The sequence below is a fragment of the Palaemon carinicauda genome, chromosome 6 (assembly GCF_036898095.1).
Source record: "Palaemon carinicauda isolate YSFRI2023 chromosome 6, ASM3689809v2, whole genome shotgun sequence".
NCBI classification, from domain to species: domain Eukaryota; kingdom Metazoa; phylum Arthropoda; class Malacostraca; order Decapoda; family Palaemonidae; genus Palaemon; species Palaemon carinicauda.
In genome coordinates, this window is record NC_090730.1 from 162,171,260 (window position 1) to 162,187,290 (window position 16,031).

The window sequence follows — 16,031 nt, forward strand, 5'->3', positions numbered from 1 at the left end:
CATCAACCTACTGCGCGCCAACACCCTGCGTGTCAGCGTTCTCCTATGCGTCAGCGCTCGCCAACGCGACAGCGCTCTCCAACGCGCCAACGATCTCCTACACGCCAACGATCTCCTACGCGCCAGCGCTCTCCCACGCGCCAGCGCCCTCGTACTACCATCTCTCCTGTGCGGCCACGATCTTCGGATCTGGGGGCGGTAGGGAAGTCTTAAGACTTCACCTACTCGCCAACGCGCCGCCTGCTATCTCCTGCGCGCCATCCCTCGCCAGTGCGCAATCGCGCGCGTTCACCTGCTCGCGCCTACGAGTATGCTCGCCCATGCCCATCCCCTACAGCAGCTATACACCGCCAGCCTGACGTGCACCCACAAGAGGCGCACCAACGCACACAGGTTCCGACTGCGCGCGCGCAAGGGATATCTCTCCTGTGCGCGACCACCCTACGACATCATCTGGGGCGCGCGATCACTCGCCCGCACGCCCACGGGCCCATCATCCTGATCCTGCATGCCTACGCGCGCGCGAACATTCACCCACGCGCGCACGAGCGCACAATCAGCCCCCTGTGCACTCTCCTGTGCACGCTTCTACGTGCCATCGCTCGCCTGCGCGCCCGCACGCACCCTCGCAATCGCCCTCGCGTGCGCATTAGCAGTCTCCCGCCCGCGACCCCGGATATTCCCCATCGCGCGAGCGCCAACGCGCTCCCCCGCGCGAACGCCAATACCCTCCCACGTGCGAGGCTGCCGAACAACGCACGGCAAAGTCGCCATCGCCATTCCCCTCCCCGCAAGCGTAGAACAGCGTGCTCGTTGGTGGAGGGGATTGTTCCAGAAAGGTCTAAGGACATTTCTTCTTCCTTTTCTTTTCAGGTGAACCTCCCTATGGAAACTCCTCCCAGGGATCGGTCAATCCCTGTCCCTCCAGAGGGAGTGACTGACAGCACAGCTGTCAGCCAGCAGCCATGGTTTGGGGCACTAGTCAGAGCGGTTACGTAGGCTTTCAAGCCTGTTCTCTCTGAATTAGGCCACAAATCCTTGGCTGGAAAAGAGGAGTTTCGGACGCGGTGACTTCTCCGAGAACTAAGCTGTCTCCTCGTAAGCCTTCGAGGCAGGCTCTCCCCCCCCCCAGACTTTTTCTCCCTCCCTGTCGGACGAGGATTTCCTGTCCTCAGGGGAGTCACATGAGGTGAGACATTCCCCCATTGCACCAATGGGGGAAACCCTACCTCGCCCTGGAAAGTCTTCCCGGGTAGGGGCGGAGAAGAGCCTACCTCCGTCGTTGTTGGAGTCCTGCATCCCTCCCAGGAGGGAGTCGAAGGACTCTAAGACAATGCTAAAATCCTCTACAAGACTTAGGACGGAGCCAGCCAATCACTCGGAGAACGTCCGCATTTCTCCCCAAGAAGAGCCTTTGGGGACAGGAGACTTCGCTGCGAGTCCAACATCCGGAGGAGAGCTACAGGAGTCAGAACTTGCATTTTGGCAGGTTCTGACTCTTATGAGGACTCTCAATGGGTTTGCTGACCCAGAGATTCCCCCTCGAGAGGACAAAGACACAGTCTTGGACCGAGTATTTGGAACTCAAAAACCTTCTAAGGCCAGTGCGGCTCTGCCCTGGTCTCAGGGGGTTAAGAGTACCAGGGACAAGATTGCGGTCCAGCTCTCTGAGTTAGCCTCCTCCAGCCGATCCAGTGCCAGCAACAAGCTTCTCCCACCTCCTCGCGTACAGCAGAGGAGGTACTTTGAGATCTTAGAGTAGCCTTGTTTAGCTCTTCCTCTTCACCATTCTTTGGAAGAGCTTACCAGGGGAGTCCCTCTTGAGAGACTCTCCAACCGGCAGGTCTCAATCTCAGCGACTGAGATCCTTAATCATGAGAAGGTTGCGAAGTGTGCTATGCAAGCCACTTCGTGGCTGGATATCTGGTTAGGGACCTTAGGTATCCTGATACGTTCAGAGGATTTCTCCAAAGAACGTACCAGAAAAGCTATGGAGGCGTTCCTCCTCTCAGGCACTTGCACGATCGAGTTTCTGGCCCACCAAGTCTCGAACTTTTGGGCAAACACCATCCTGAAACGTCGGGATGCGGTGGCTGAGAGGTTCCATCAGAAGGTCCCTAGCACCGAGATAAGCAGGCTCAGACATTCTTCCGTGGAGGGAACGAATCTGTTTGAGCCGAAAGACGTGGAACATGCTGCTGAGAGGTGGAGGAAGTCCCACCAAGACTCCCTCCTACATAGGGCTTTGACATCCAAGCCCTATAAGCCTCCAGCGCCCCAGCAGTCCCGTCCTACCAAGACCACAAAACCGACAACAGCAGCGAAGACAGTGGTGTCTAAGCCCTTTCCTGTCAAGTCAGGAAAGGCAAAAAGTCCTCCAGGGGAGGGAAAAATCCTAGAGGGAGCAGCCGAGGCCGCAAATGCTAGGATTGGCAGTCCCCCTGCATGTCCACCAGTGGGGGTATGCCTACAAAGTTGTGCAGACAGGTGGCAGCAACTCGGGGCCGATTCCTGGACGATTTCCGTAATCAGTCAGGGATATCGCGTCCCATTCACAACATCTCTACCTCTCCTGACGACGAATCCAGTGTTATTGAGCTCCCTTGCCATGAGATCAGCAAGGGGGCAAGCCCTTCGGGCAGAAGTCCAGACCATGTTGAAGAAGGGCGCTCTCCAATAGGTCCTCGACGGGTCCCCAGGCTTCTTCAGTCGACTCTTTCTTGTAAAGAAGGCGTCTGGAGGCTGGAGACCAGTCATCGACCTCTCAGCTCTGAACAAGTTTGTCAAACAAACTCCGTTCAGCATGGAGACCGCAGACACGGTCAGACTTGCAGTGAGACCACAAGACTTCATGTGTACACTGGATCTGAAGGAGGCGTACTTCCAGACCCCAGTTCATCCGTCTTTAAGGAAGTACTTAAGATTCAGCCTAGACAACAAGGAGTACCAGTTCAAGGTGCTGTGTTTCGGTCTCTCCACAGCACCACAGGTTTTCACCAGAGTGTTCACCCTAATATCGTCGTGGGCACACAGGATCGGCATCCATCTCCTCCGTTATCTGGACAACTGGCTGATCCTAGCAGACTCGGCGTCATCCCTTCTTCAACACCGAGACAGGCTTCTGAGTCTTTGCCAGGATCTGGGGATCATGGTAAATCTCGAGAAGTCCTCTCTGCTTCCCACTCAAAGACTGGTATACCTAGGCACGATTATAGACACCAATCTCCACAAAGCCTTCCCATCAGACGACAGGATAGCAAGGCTGAGGAAGGTCGCAAGCCCTTTTCTCAGACGAGAAGAGCTTCCAGCCCAATCGTGGTTACGTCTCCTCGGTCACCTCATCTTTGGCTCGTCTAGTTCCCAACGGTCGCCTCAGGATGATATCCCTCCAGTGGCGACTCAAGTCTTGGTGGAATCAAGGTTACGATTCCCTGGACGTCATGATCCCTATGGGACCTGCGGAACGGACGGACCTCCAGTGGTGGGTGACAGACGAGAACCTACGAAGAGGAGTGGATCTTCTCATCCTCCCCCCGGATTTGATGCTGTTTTCGGACGCCTCAAAGAAAGGGTGGGGCCCCCACGTTCTGAACCACACGACCTCAGGCCTGTGGTCAGAATCAGAAAAGTGCCTCCATATAAATCTTCTAGAGATGAAGGCTGTTTTCTTGGCCCTTCAACAGTTCCAACAGTACCTGGCGGGTCACTGTGGTGGTGATGAGCGACAACACCACAGTAGTGACTTACATCAACAAGCAAGGAGGTACCTTTTCGAAGAAGCTATCCCATCTTGCAGTAGAGATACTGAGATGGACCGAAGTCCACTCGATTCCACTATCGGCACGTTTCATTCCAGGCAAGAGGAATATGCTCGCCGACAATCTGAGCAGAGCGTCTCAGATAGTGAGTACCGAGTGGTCTATGGATCATCTAGTAGCCAACAAAGTCCTGAGTTTGTGGGGTTCCCCGACTGTGGATCTGTTCGCAATAGCTCTGAACTTCAAGCTTCCGCTGTACTGTTCCCCAGTCCCGGATCCCAAGGCACTCTAGCAAGATGCCTTCCAACAACGGTGGGACAACATCGACGTGTACGCCTTTCCCCCGTTCTGTCTGATGAGGAGGGTACTCAACAAGACCAGAATATCAGTCAATATTTCAATGACCCTCATAGCTTCGCTATGGCATCACGCGGAATGGTTTCCGGACCTTTTGCAACTCCTAACGGAACTTCCGAGAGAACTCCCTCCGCGACACGATCTACTCAGACAACAACGTGCCAACATCTTCCACAAAGCCGTAGCTTCGCTACGACTTCACGCCTGGAGACTGTCCAGCATCTCCTCGCTGAGAGAGGATTTTCGCAACAAGTTGCGATCAGGATGTGTGGACATTGCGAAAATCATCCGCATCTGTCTACCAGGCAAAGTGGAAAGTCTTCTGTGGTTGGTGTCGTGGAAGGGTATCTCTCCACTTGATGCCACTATTCCAACAATAGCGGAGTTCCTCGTGTATTTGCGGGAAGAAATGCACCTTTCAGTCTCGGCGGTGAAAGGCTATCGCTCAGCCTTAAGTCTAGCCTTCAGACTCAAAGGAATGGACATTTCTTCTTCGTTAGAACTTTCCCTACGCATTATTATTATTATTATTATTATTATTACTACTATCCAAGCTACAACCCTAGTTGGAAAAGCAAGATGCTTTAAGCCCAGGGGCTCCAACAGGGAAAAATAGCCCAGTGAGGAAAGGAAATAAGGAAATAAATAAATGAAGAGAACAAATTAACAATAAATCATTCTAAAATAAGAAACAACGTCAAAACAGACATGTCATATAATAAACTATCAACAACATCAAAAACAAATATGTCATAAATAAACTATAAAAAGACTATGTCCGCCTGGTCAACAAAAAAGCATTTGCTCCAACTTTGAACTTTTGAAGTTCTACTGATTCAACCACCCGATTAGGAAGATCATTCCACAACTTGGTCACAGCTGGAATAAAACTTCTAGAGTACTGCGTAGTATTGAGCCTCATGATGGAGAAGGCCTGGCTATTAGAATTAACTGCCTACCTAGTATTACGAACAGGATAGAATTGTCCAGGGAGATCTGAATGTAAAGGATGGTCAGAGTTGTGAAAAATCTTATGCAACATACATAATGAACTAATTGAACGACGGTGCCAGAGATTAATATCTAGATCAGGAATAAGAAATTTAATAGACCGTAAGTTTCTGTCCAACAAATTAAGATGAGAATCAGTAGCTGAAGACCAGACAGGAGAACAATACTCAAAACAAGGTAGAATGAAAGAATTAAAACACTTCTTCAGAATAAATTGATCACCGAAAATCTTGAAAGACTTTCTCAATAAGCCTATTTTTTGTGAAATTGAAGAAGACACAGACCTTATATGTTTCTCAAAAGTAAATTTACTGTCGAGAATCAGACCTAAAATTTTGAAAGAGTCATACATATTTAAAGAAACATTATCAATACTGAGATCCGGATGTTGAGGAACCACCGTCCTTGACCGACTTACAATCATACTTTGAGTTTTGTTAGGATTCAACTTCATACCACAAAGTTACGAACTTACCTGCCCTCAGTCGGAAGTTACGAACTTACCTGCCCTCAGTCGGAAGTGAGACCTCCTCCATGGAACGTGGTTCAAGTTCTCAGGTCTCTTAAGAGACCTCCCTATGAACCATTACGCCAGGCTTCAGATCGCCACCTAACTTGGAAGACGGTATTCCTGCTAGCTTTGGCTTCGGCCAAGCAAGTCAGTGAACTTCATGGTCTCTTGTATGACATCACCCATTCAAGGGGATGGGGGGAGGTAACGTTCAAATTCGTCCCTGAGTTTATTGCTAAGACTCAGAATCCGGGGGTGGCGGACCCTCGGTTCGACTCCTTCCAGATTTCGAGTCTCCGTTCTGTAACAGATGACCCAGACCATCTCCTACTGTGCCCAGTAAGGAGTTTGAGGCTATATCTCAAAAGAACGGCTGCAGTCCGTCCTCAAGTGCAAGCGTTGTTTGTTAGCACTGGGAGGACTAAGAGGAGGGTCACCAAGAACACCATCTCGGCATGGATTCGTAGGGTGATTCATCTGTCCCTGAATCCAGACCCTCCTCTGTCACGTCGGCCTAGAGCACATGATGTCAGGGGCGTAGCTACGTCCCTGGCCTTCAAAAAGAATTTCTCAGTGACGCAGGTTCTTCAGGCTGGGGTGGGGAAGCGTCAGACGACCTTCACAGCCCACTACCTGCAAGACATGACCCACAGGAGGCTCGATACGTTCTCTATTGGCCCTGTGGTGGCTGCACAACAGCAGGTTGAAAACCTCAGGCTCCTTATTGGACAAATAGCAGAAGGTTGAGGGGATTGTTACGCGGTCTTAGTCTGCATGAATGAAAAGGTTTGTCTGGCCCTTATTCTTTTCTTCATCTTCCCCTCTCTTGGGAAAAGCAGCATCCTGGGTTCTCTGCACAGCTGACCTCAAACCACTGCAGGTAAACCATGTTTCCTTGTGTTCCTAGTATTAAGCTAATACTGTCACGTCCCCATACCCTGACGAGGGGGTATTGGGAGAGTCCTAGCCTAAAGTTTCCTTCTAAAGGACTACAGGTCAACTTCCTAGGCGAAGTCACACTTTATTATACCTTCACACACAGCTTACGTAGGCCGCAGTCCTTGCGTAGCAAGGTTCTAGCGAGGTGCTGTCACACTCAAATAACGAGCCCCCAGGCAAAGCCAAAAGCCAGTACTGGCTGGGACATCCACCCTTCCTAATGGGTGAGTCACCCCTATTAAATAGCGTGGTTTGTATGTCAGTTACGAAACAAATGACAAATTCGTAGATAATTTGTATTTTTCCTAACTATACAAACCTTAGCTATTTAATCAAACTTGCCCGCCAGCCCTATCCCCCTTGAAGTCCTACCTCCAAGCAAAGTGAGCACAGGCACAGGTGTGTGTGAGGGGGGTTAGCAAGCTACCGTCCCCTACCCCCCGCTAACTAGCGGTGGGGTAGTAAACCCTCGTTAAAATTCTAATGGCTCGTCATTTCAGCTACGCCAAAAGTAATACCCCTATTAAATAGCAAAGGTTTGTATAGATAGGAAAAATACAAATTATCTACGAATTTGTCATATTTGTTTTGGGGGATGGAGGATGGTTTACTCAATTGCACATGGAATAAAAGGGTTACAATTGAATGCATCTTCTTTGCTCATGTAAAAGTATGTTGAATGAACAGTACAGTACTTTACATTAAGGAGTGTAATTTTGATGAAGGTTATATTTTGATTTCCAGGGTGTTACATTTCCAGCTATGAATGTGATGGTATCATTTTGGATTCCTCCACAAGAAAGGGCACGTTCATTGGCACGAATCTGTGGAGGTTAGTAAGAGTCATATTGAATTGTGTAAGATTTAATTTTCCTCATTGTTATTACTATGAGACTTCAATTATATAAAATACAGTATATGAATACTGTATTATGATTTGTCATTTATTTCATGGTTTTAATTCTTGTGATATCAATTTTTAGGTTGTCAATTTGGAACTGTTGTTACATTATCAGTAAGTGGATGGCTATCACAGTCAGTTTGGGGCTGGCCTGCTGTGTTTTATGTGTCGGGAAGCCTCGCCTTAGTTTGGGGCTGGTTTTGGTTTAAAAATGTCTACGATTCACCTGACCAACACCCAACTATATCTACAGCGGAAAAATTGTTCATAAAGCAAGGCATTGGGGATCATAGAAATAGCAAAGTAAGTACTTCACTGTATAATTTTTTTTTTTTTCTTGAATTTCTCTCTGATAAATGTCACTTTAGAATTATTGAATGCTGCATTCCTGAAATAAGAATAATTTCATTTATATAGTATATAAAACTGAAATTCTATATTGGATAAAATAAAAAGCTAGTAATTTGAGCTCAACTCTACTGTCATTACTAGTCATGTTTGTTTTCTTAAACATGGTTTGATTTCTTTATGAGGTAATTTGAGCACAATGGCTTGAATGAGTTTTTAAAGTATGATCATTTTATGTTTGAAAGTATCTAAATACAGTATAGATTTTTGAGTGATCACTTCCAACCACTGATGTGGGAGGATAATTATTACATTTAATTTTTTGTCTTTGCTTTTGTGCTTGGTGGCTGTATATTGCTGGAGCTTCTTTACATTGGACAGTACAGTAAATGACTGTGCTTCACTCCAGGCTTTCATCTCTTACAGCACTTTAAAGTTGTTCTGTAACTGGAATACAAACCACGTTATTTAAAGTGGGTAATTACTTTCGGCGTAGCTGAAAGGACGAGCCATTAGAATTTTAACGAGGGTTTACTACCCCACCGCTAGTTAGCGGGAGTTAGGGAGGGTAGTTAGCTACCCTCCCCCCTCACACACCTGTGTGGTAAGCCCACTTTTACTTTGGCTCGGGTGGTGATCGGACGTGTCCGCTTTCACCCTCACCTCTTTGACAGCCATTAATGCTTTTTGTCTTTTTACTTACTTTTTCTTTTACTGTACTTGTACAGTAATATATATATAAACATTCTTTATGTTTATGCATATATTTGTGTATAGAAATGTAGTAAGTTTTCTTTTCAGTGTTTGTGCTGTGTGTGTAGTGTATGACAACGTCACCGGCGTAGTGCTAGGCCACCGCAGTTTCACGTCATGGGGTGCGGCCTCTCCCTCTTGGTCCTTCGGTAGTTCCTTCGGCTTTCCGTTAACTCGGACGCCGTGGGGAATCGTCATCGCTGGACTATCTTCATCTTTTATCTTCGCTGTTCCTCCTTTCCTACGGGGAACTTGGATTCTCAGCGAAGGGAATGTGGAAGTTCAGATTGACTACAGTCTCTCTTTCTACTCCAGGTCGTTCACCTCTTACTATTACTACGTACTATTACGGAAGCATCTTTCCCGTTGCAGGTTGGGTTGCTATTCCGTTTATTTGTCTCAATTATTTTTAATGAAATCTAATTGTATTTTTAACTTTTCAGCTTCTCTGTAAAGAACACTTCCGTTTGGGGGTCAGTGGTTCTTACTATTTGTGATCATTCTTAGATGAATTACATAATTATAATTCTGTTATAATTCTGTTTTTGTTACAGTTCTCCGCCCTCCCCCTTCTCCCCTGAATGTCAGTGGGGGAGGAGGGCGCATACTTAATTTTTAATTCTTATGTTTTGCTTTTCCCTCGGGGTTACTCTTTGGAGTTCCTCCCGGGGGAATTTCTGTTAAATAATTATTTAACTTTATTTTCCCAGTTAACTTTGCAGTTTTTCTTCGTTTGAGTAAAGTGTGCCAACGAAGCAGAGCTGTCCTGTTTGTGCCTGGGGAGTCTGCTGTCGCTGCCGTCTCTCTAGGACATCGTCATGGGCGTTTTCCCTTCTCTTAGAAGTCCTCCCGTGACAACTGTCAGCTCTTCAGTTCATCTTAGAACGCTAAGGAGGTTCGCCTCCAGGGGTGGGTAACTTCCCTTCCGAGGGAGGTTCCCTTCCCAGGTGTGAGAGCTTCCCCCTGCAGAGGGAGAACTTCTCATACCTTAATAATTCCTGGATGGGATTTCCTGGTCCTCAGGCGGTTATGCTCTTGGTGCTGGGCGACCGCACTTGTAACCATGCTCAAGGAGCTGAGCGGTTGCAAGGCTGGGCACATGGAAACTTCAGGTGGTTATTCTCTTGGGGCTGAGCGGTCACACCTGCAGCTATGCTCAAGGGGCTGAGCAGCTGCAGGATCAGTCTTGTGATCTCTCTCGTTCACAAGGGAGGCCACTCTTAAGGACTCCTCTTCGGAGGATTGCTCCTTATAGGTCAGCTTGCTGATCCAACGGCCCTAAGGGGCGCCATCACCAGTGTCTTCAAGTCTCTTCTACGAAGTGTTCACCTCTCTCGTTCGCGAGAGAGGCCACTCATAGAGACTCCTCTTCGTAGGATTGTTCCTGATTCCTGCCGTCTCCGTTCCTGGCTGCTGACGCTGTTGGCGCCCACGCACCCCGTTATCCAACGGGCACCGGTCCCTTCGGGACAAAAGGGGCTTTCTCACATTGTGAGTAAGTCCCTTAAGCGCCAGGTATCCCCTTCGCGCCAACGTTCTCCGTGCGCACAAGCTCTCGCCTGCTGTTCCTGAGACTGCCATCCAGAGACATCCTGTTCCAGGGACTGCGCGACAACGTTCACCTGCGCATCAGCGCACATTGTTGGAGTTTCCTGAGATAGCGCACAGGCGCTCACCAGTGATTCAGCCTGCGAGTGTCTCCTAGTCTCTTCTACGAAGGACACCTCTCCTGTTCGCGGGAAAGGTCTCTCATAGAGACCCTTCCTCGGAGTATCAAGCAGATCTTCCAGTGTTGAGCCAGCTGACCTACCGATCTTCCAGCGCTTCCTTGCACTGCAACGAAGGACTTCGGCTCTGGACACTGAAGCAGTCCTGCCTACGGTCCTCATCGGGGGATGACCGCCCCGTTTTGAGGACACATCCCAGTTCCTGATCGTCCTGTCAGCTGACCCTGCATCCTGCGCACTAGCGCGCGTGCTTGCCGATGATCTTCTTACGCCAACAATCTTCGTACGCGCGCAAGCGCCGACGATCTTCTTTCGCTGGCAAGCGCTGACGATCTTCTTTTGCGCGCAAGTGCCAACTATCTTCAAGCGCCGACGATCTTCTTTCGCGCGCAAGCGCTGACGATTTTCCTACGCGCGTAAGCACCGACGATCGTCCGCGCGCGGGCACCGATGGGTTCCCGCGCGCGCTCGCCAATCTTCTAACCCACGCGAGCGCCGACGATCTTCTAGCGGCAACAATCTTCTTAAGCGCGCAAGCGCCGACAATCTTCAAGCGCCAACGATCTTCTTACGTGTGCAAGCGCCGACGATCTTCTTACGCGCGCAAGCGCCGACGATCTGTTTCGCGAGCGGGTACCGATGGTCTCCCGCGCTCGCGCCCGCCGATTGACTTCCCGCGCGAGCGCCAACAAACTCCTACGATCTTCTAGCGGCAACAATCTTCTTAAGCGCGCAAGCGCCAACGATCTTCTTACGCGTGCAAGCGCCGACGATCTTCTTACGCGCGCAAGCGCCGACGATCTTTTTCGCGCGCGGGTACCGATGGTGTCCCGCGCTCGCGCCCGCCGATTGACTTCCCGCGCGAGCGCCAACAAACTCCTACGCGCTGCAGCACGCTCCAACATTCTGGTCCACACGGGCTCTTCATTCTAATCCTGCACAACAATATGATTCCTGCGCACTCTGAAAACTCTTCTGTGCGCCCACGCGCCCGCTCGAACGTTTTCAGCAGTCTCCCGCACGCGAGCCCAGGGTATTCCCGCGCGCCCGCATCAACGCTTCGACAGTCTCTCGCGCGTGACCCCGGGTATTCCCCAGCGCGCTCCCTAGCGTAATCACCAATACCCTCCCCCGCGCGAGGCTGCCGGACATTGCGCGGTAAGGGCGCCATCGCCACATTCCCCTCCCCCCAAGCACAGAACAGCGCGCTTGCCGGTGGGGGGGAAGGTTCCAGAAAGGCCCAGGGACATGCCTTCCTTATCTTTTACAGGCGATTTCCTCTCCAGAGGGAGTGTCTGACAGCGCAGTCGTCAGCCGGCAGCCTGGTTTGGGACTCTAATCAGAGCGGGTAGCACAGGCTTTTAAGCTGTTCTCTCTGAGTTGAGCCACAAATCCTTGGCTACATCCACTCCCCCCAATGAGGAAAAGAGGAGTTTCGGACGAGGTAACTTCTACGAGGTCGTAGCTGTCTCCTCGTAAGTCTTCGAGGCAGGCACTCTCCCCCCCTCAGACTTTTCTCCCTCACCTTCGGACGAAGTTTTCCCGCCCTCAGAAGAGTCACGGGAGGTGAGACGTTCCCCAATCACACCATTAAGGGAAACCCCACCTTGCGCGGTAAAGTCTTCTCGAATAGGGGTGGAGAAGAGCCTGCCTCCGTCGTGGTTGGAGTCCTGCATCCCTCCCGGGAGGGAGTCAAAGGACTCCAAGACAGTAACAGGAGTCCCCTAGCACCAAAATCTACAGGCTCAGACATTCTTTCGTTATGAGAAAGAACCTGTTTAAGCCTAAGGACGTGAAGCAGGCGGCTGAGAGGTGTAGGAAGTCACCAAGACTCCCTCCTATATGGGGCTTTGACATTCAAGCCCTATAAACCTCCAGCACCTCAGCAACCACGTCCCACCAAAACAACGGCAGCTAAGACAGTGGGGTCTAAGCCCTTTCCAGTCAAGGATAAGAAAGGCAATTAGTCCCCCAGGGGAGGGAAGAATCCTAGAAGGAGCAGCCGAGGCCACAAACACTAGGATTGCCAGTTCCCCTGCATGTCCGCCAGTGGCGGGATACCTACAAGGTTGCGCAGACAGGTTGCAGCAACTCAGTGCCGTTTCCTGGACAATTTCCGTAATCAGTCAGGGATATCGCGTCCTGTTCACAACACCTCTACCTCCCCTGAGGACGATTCCGGTGTCATTTAATACCCTTGTCATGGGATCAGCAAGGCGGCGAACTCTGTGGGCAGAGGTCCAGATTAAAGCATACTGTACTTCAGTCAGCATGGAGACCGCAGACACAGTCAGTCTGGCAGTAAACCGCAAGACTTATTGTGTATTCTGGACCTGAAGGCCGTGTACTTCCAGATCCCAGTCCATCCGTCTTCAAGGAAGTACTTAGGATTCAGCATAGACTACAAGGAGTACCAGTTCAAGGTGCCGTGTTTCGGTCTCTCCACAGCACCACAGGGTTTCGCCGGACTGTTCACCGTAATTTCCTCATGGGCACTCAGGATCGGCTTCCGTCTCCTCCATTATCTGGATGACTGCCTGATCCTAGCAGACTCGGAGTCATTCCCTCTTTGACACCGAGACAAACTTCTACGACTTTGCCAGGATCTAAGGATCGTGGTAAGTCTCGAGAAGTCCGCTCTGCTGCCCAATCAATGACTGGTTCACCTAGGCATGATTATAGACACCAATCTCCATAACGCCTTTCCATCAGACGACAGGATATCAAGGCTGAGAAGAGTCGTAAGCCCTTTCCTCAGACGAGAAGAGCTTCCAACCCAATCGTGGTTACGTCTCCTCGGTCACCTTTCACCCTTGGCTCGTCTAGTTCTCTACGGTCGCCTCAGGATGACGTCTCTCCATGGGCGACTCAGGTCCTAGTGGAATCAAGGCTGCGATTTCCCGGACACCATGATCCCTATGGATCCTGCGGAACGGACGAATCGTTAGTGGTGGGTGACAAGCGAGAACCTACGAAGGAAAATGGATCTTTTCGTTCCTTCCTCCAGTTTGGATGCTGTTTTCGGACACCTCAAAGGAAGAGGGTGGGGGGGGGGGGCAGGCACGTTCTGAACCACAGGACCTCAGGCCTGTGGTCAGAATCAGAAAAGTGCCTCTATTTAAATCTGCTAGAAATGAAGGCCGTTTTTCTGGCCCTTCAACAATTCCAACAGCACCTGGCGGGTCACTCTGTGGCGGTGATGAGCGACAACACCACAGTAGTGGCTTACTGTACATCAACAAGCAGGAAGGTACCTTTTCAGAACAGCTATCCCATCTTGCAGTAGAGATACTGAGATGGACCGAAGTCCACTCGATTCCACTTTTGGCTCGCTTCATTCCAGGCAAAAGGAATGTGCTCGCCGACAATCTGAGCAGAGCCATGCAGATAGTGAGTACCGAGTGGTCTTTGGATCGTCAAGTAGCCAACAAAGTACTGACTTTGTGGGGTTCCCCGACTGTGGATCTGTTCGCGACAGCGTTGAACTTCAAACTGCCGCTGTACTGCTCCCCAGTCCCGGACTCCAAGGCTCTCTGGCAAGATGCTTTCCAACAACGGTGGGACAACACGACGTATACGCCTTTCCCCCGTTCTGTCTGATGAGGAGGGTACTCAACAAGACCAGACTATCGGTCAACCTCTCGATGACTCTCATAGCTCCGCTATGGCATCACGCGGAATGGTTCCCGGACCTTCTGCAACTCCTCACGGAGTCTCCGAGAGAACTCCCTCCGTGACACGAGCTACTCAAACAACCACACGCCAACATTTTTCACAAAGCCGTAGCTTCGCATCGGCTTCACGCCTGGAGACTATCCAGCATCTCCTCGCAGAGAGAGGATTTTCGCAACAAGTTGCGGAAAGGATGTCTGGACACATGCGAAAGTCATTTGGAAGGGTCTACCAGGCAAAGTGGAGAGTTTTCTGTGGTTGGTGTCGTGGAAGGGGTATCTCTCCACTTGATGCCACTATTCCAGCAATAGCGGAGTTCTTCGTGTACTTACGAGAAGAAATGAGCCTTTGTCTCGGCAGTGAAAGGCTATCGCTCAGCCTTAAGTCTAGCTTTCAGGCTCAAAGGAGTGGACATTTCTTCTTCGCTAGAACTTTCCCTACTCATACGTAGTTATGAACTTACCTGCCCTCAGTCGGAAGTGAGATCTCCTCCATGGAACGTGGTTTGAGTTCTCAGGTCTCTTAAGAGACCTCCCTATGAACCATTACGCCAGGCTTCAGATCGCCACCTGACTTAGAAGACGGTGTTCCTACTAGCTTTGGCGTCAGCCAAGCGAGTTTGCGAACTTCATGGTCTCTCGTATGACATCGCCCATTCAAGGGGATGGGGGGAGGTAACGTTCAACTTCATCCCTGAGTTTATTGCTAAGACTCAGAATCCGGGAGTGCCGGACCCTCTCTTCGACTCCTTTCGGATTTTGAGTCTTCGTTCCGTAACAGATGACCCAGACCATCTCCTATTATGCCCAGTAAGGAGTCTGAGGCTATACCTGAAGAGAACAGCTGCAGTTCGTCCCCAAGTGCAGGCATTGTTTGTTAGCACTGGGAGATCGAAGAGGAGGGTTACCAAGAACACCATCTCAGCATGGATTCGAAAGGCAATCCATCTGTCCCTGAATCCTGACCCTCCTCCATCACGTCATCCTAAAGCTCATGATGTCAGGGGAGTAGCTATGTCCCTGGCCTTCAAGAAGAACTTATCAGTGACACAGGTTCTACAAGCAGGGGTATGGAAGCGTCAAACGACCTTCACAGCCCACTACCTGCAAGACGTGACCCACAGGAGGCTCGATATGTTCTCTATTGGCCCTGTGGTGGCTGCACAACAGCTGATTTAAACCTCAGGCTCCTTAATGGACAAGTAGTAGAGGGTTAAGGGCATTGTTACCCGGTTTTAGTCTGCATGAAAGAAAAGGTATGTCTGGCCCTTATTCTTTTCTTCATCCTTCCCTCTCTTGGGGAAAGCAGCATCCTGGGTTCTTTGCACAGCTGACCTCAAACCACTGTAGGTAAACCATGTTCCCTTGTGTTCCTAGTATTAAGTTAATACTGTCGCGTCCCCATACCCTGACGAGGTGGTATTGGGAGAGTCCTAGCCTAAAGTTTCCATCTAAAGAACTTCAGGTCAACTTCCTAGGACGAGTCACACTTTTTTCCTTCACGCACAGCTTACGTAGGCCGCACCCCTTGCATAGTAAGGTGTGAGCGAGGTGCAGGGACTCTTTATTGTTGAGTGCTGACACACTCAGATAATGAGTCCCTGGGCAAAGCCAAAAACCAGTATGGCTAGGACTTATTCCACCCTTCCTAAAGGTTAAGTCACCCACTTTAAATAGCGTGGTTTGTATTCCAGTTCCGGAACAAATGACAAATTCGTAGATAATTTGTATTTGTTCCAACACAGAGACTTACCTCGAACTACTTTCTTAGGAGGTACCTGGAATCTCCTCTCAACCGACCAGAGTTTTGTGTAGTCTACCCTACTTCCGTTTTCTATGAGGACTAACCCAGTCGTAAGGAGAACGTGCCCTGAGGCTAGTCCCGAGCCAGGTCGGTGTTAGCTTGGGTCTCGCTCCCCAGTAAGTTCTCTGGTCGCGTCGTGATACCATCCCGTCGTTCTCCATTCTCTGTGCGACACTTTGTGTCCCCGACTCGTGTGTTCCACGTGGTTCCCGTGTGGTATCTGTGCTTTCCCTTGTGTTCTCGCGTGTTTG

At 50.1% G+C, this 16,031-nt stretch overlaps 1 protein-coding gene across 1 annotated transcript in view; it reads left to right on the forward strand.

Moving 5' to 3' along the window:
- LOC137642769 (putative inorganic phosphate cotransporter) overlaps positions 1-16,031 on the forward strand; it is a 104,541-nt gene that overhangs the window by 17,077 nt on the left and 71,433 nt on the right. The window contains exons 6-7 of the mRNA XM_068375616.1: positions 7,321-7,408; positions 7,560-7,780. Coding sequence (XP_068231717.1) covers positions 7,321-7,408; positions 7,560-7,780 — 309 coding nt within the window. The remainder of the gene's footprint in view (positions 1-7,320; positions 7,409-7,559; positions 7,781-16,031) is intronic.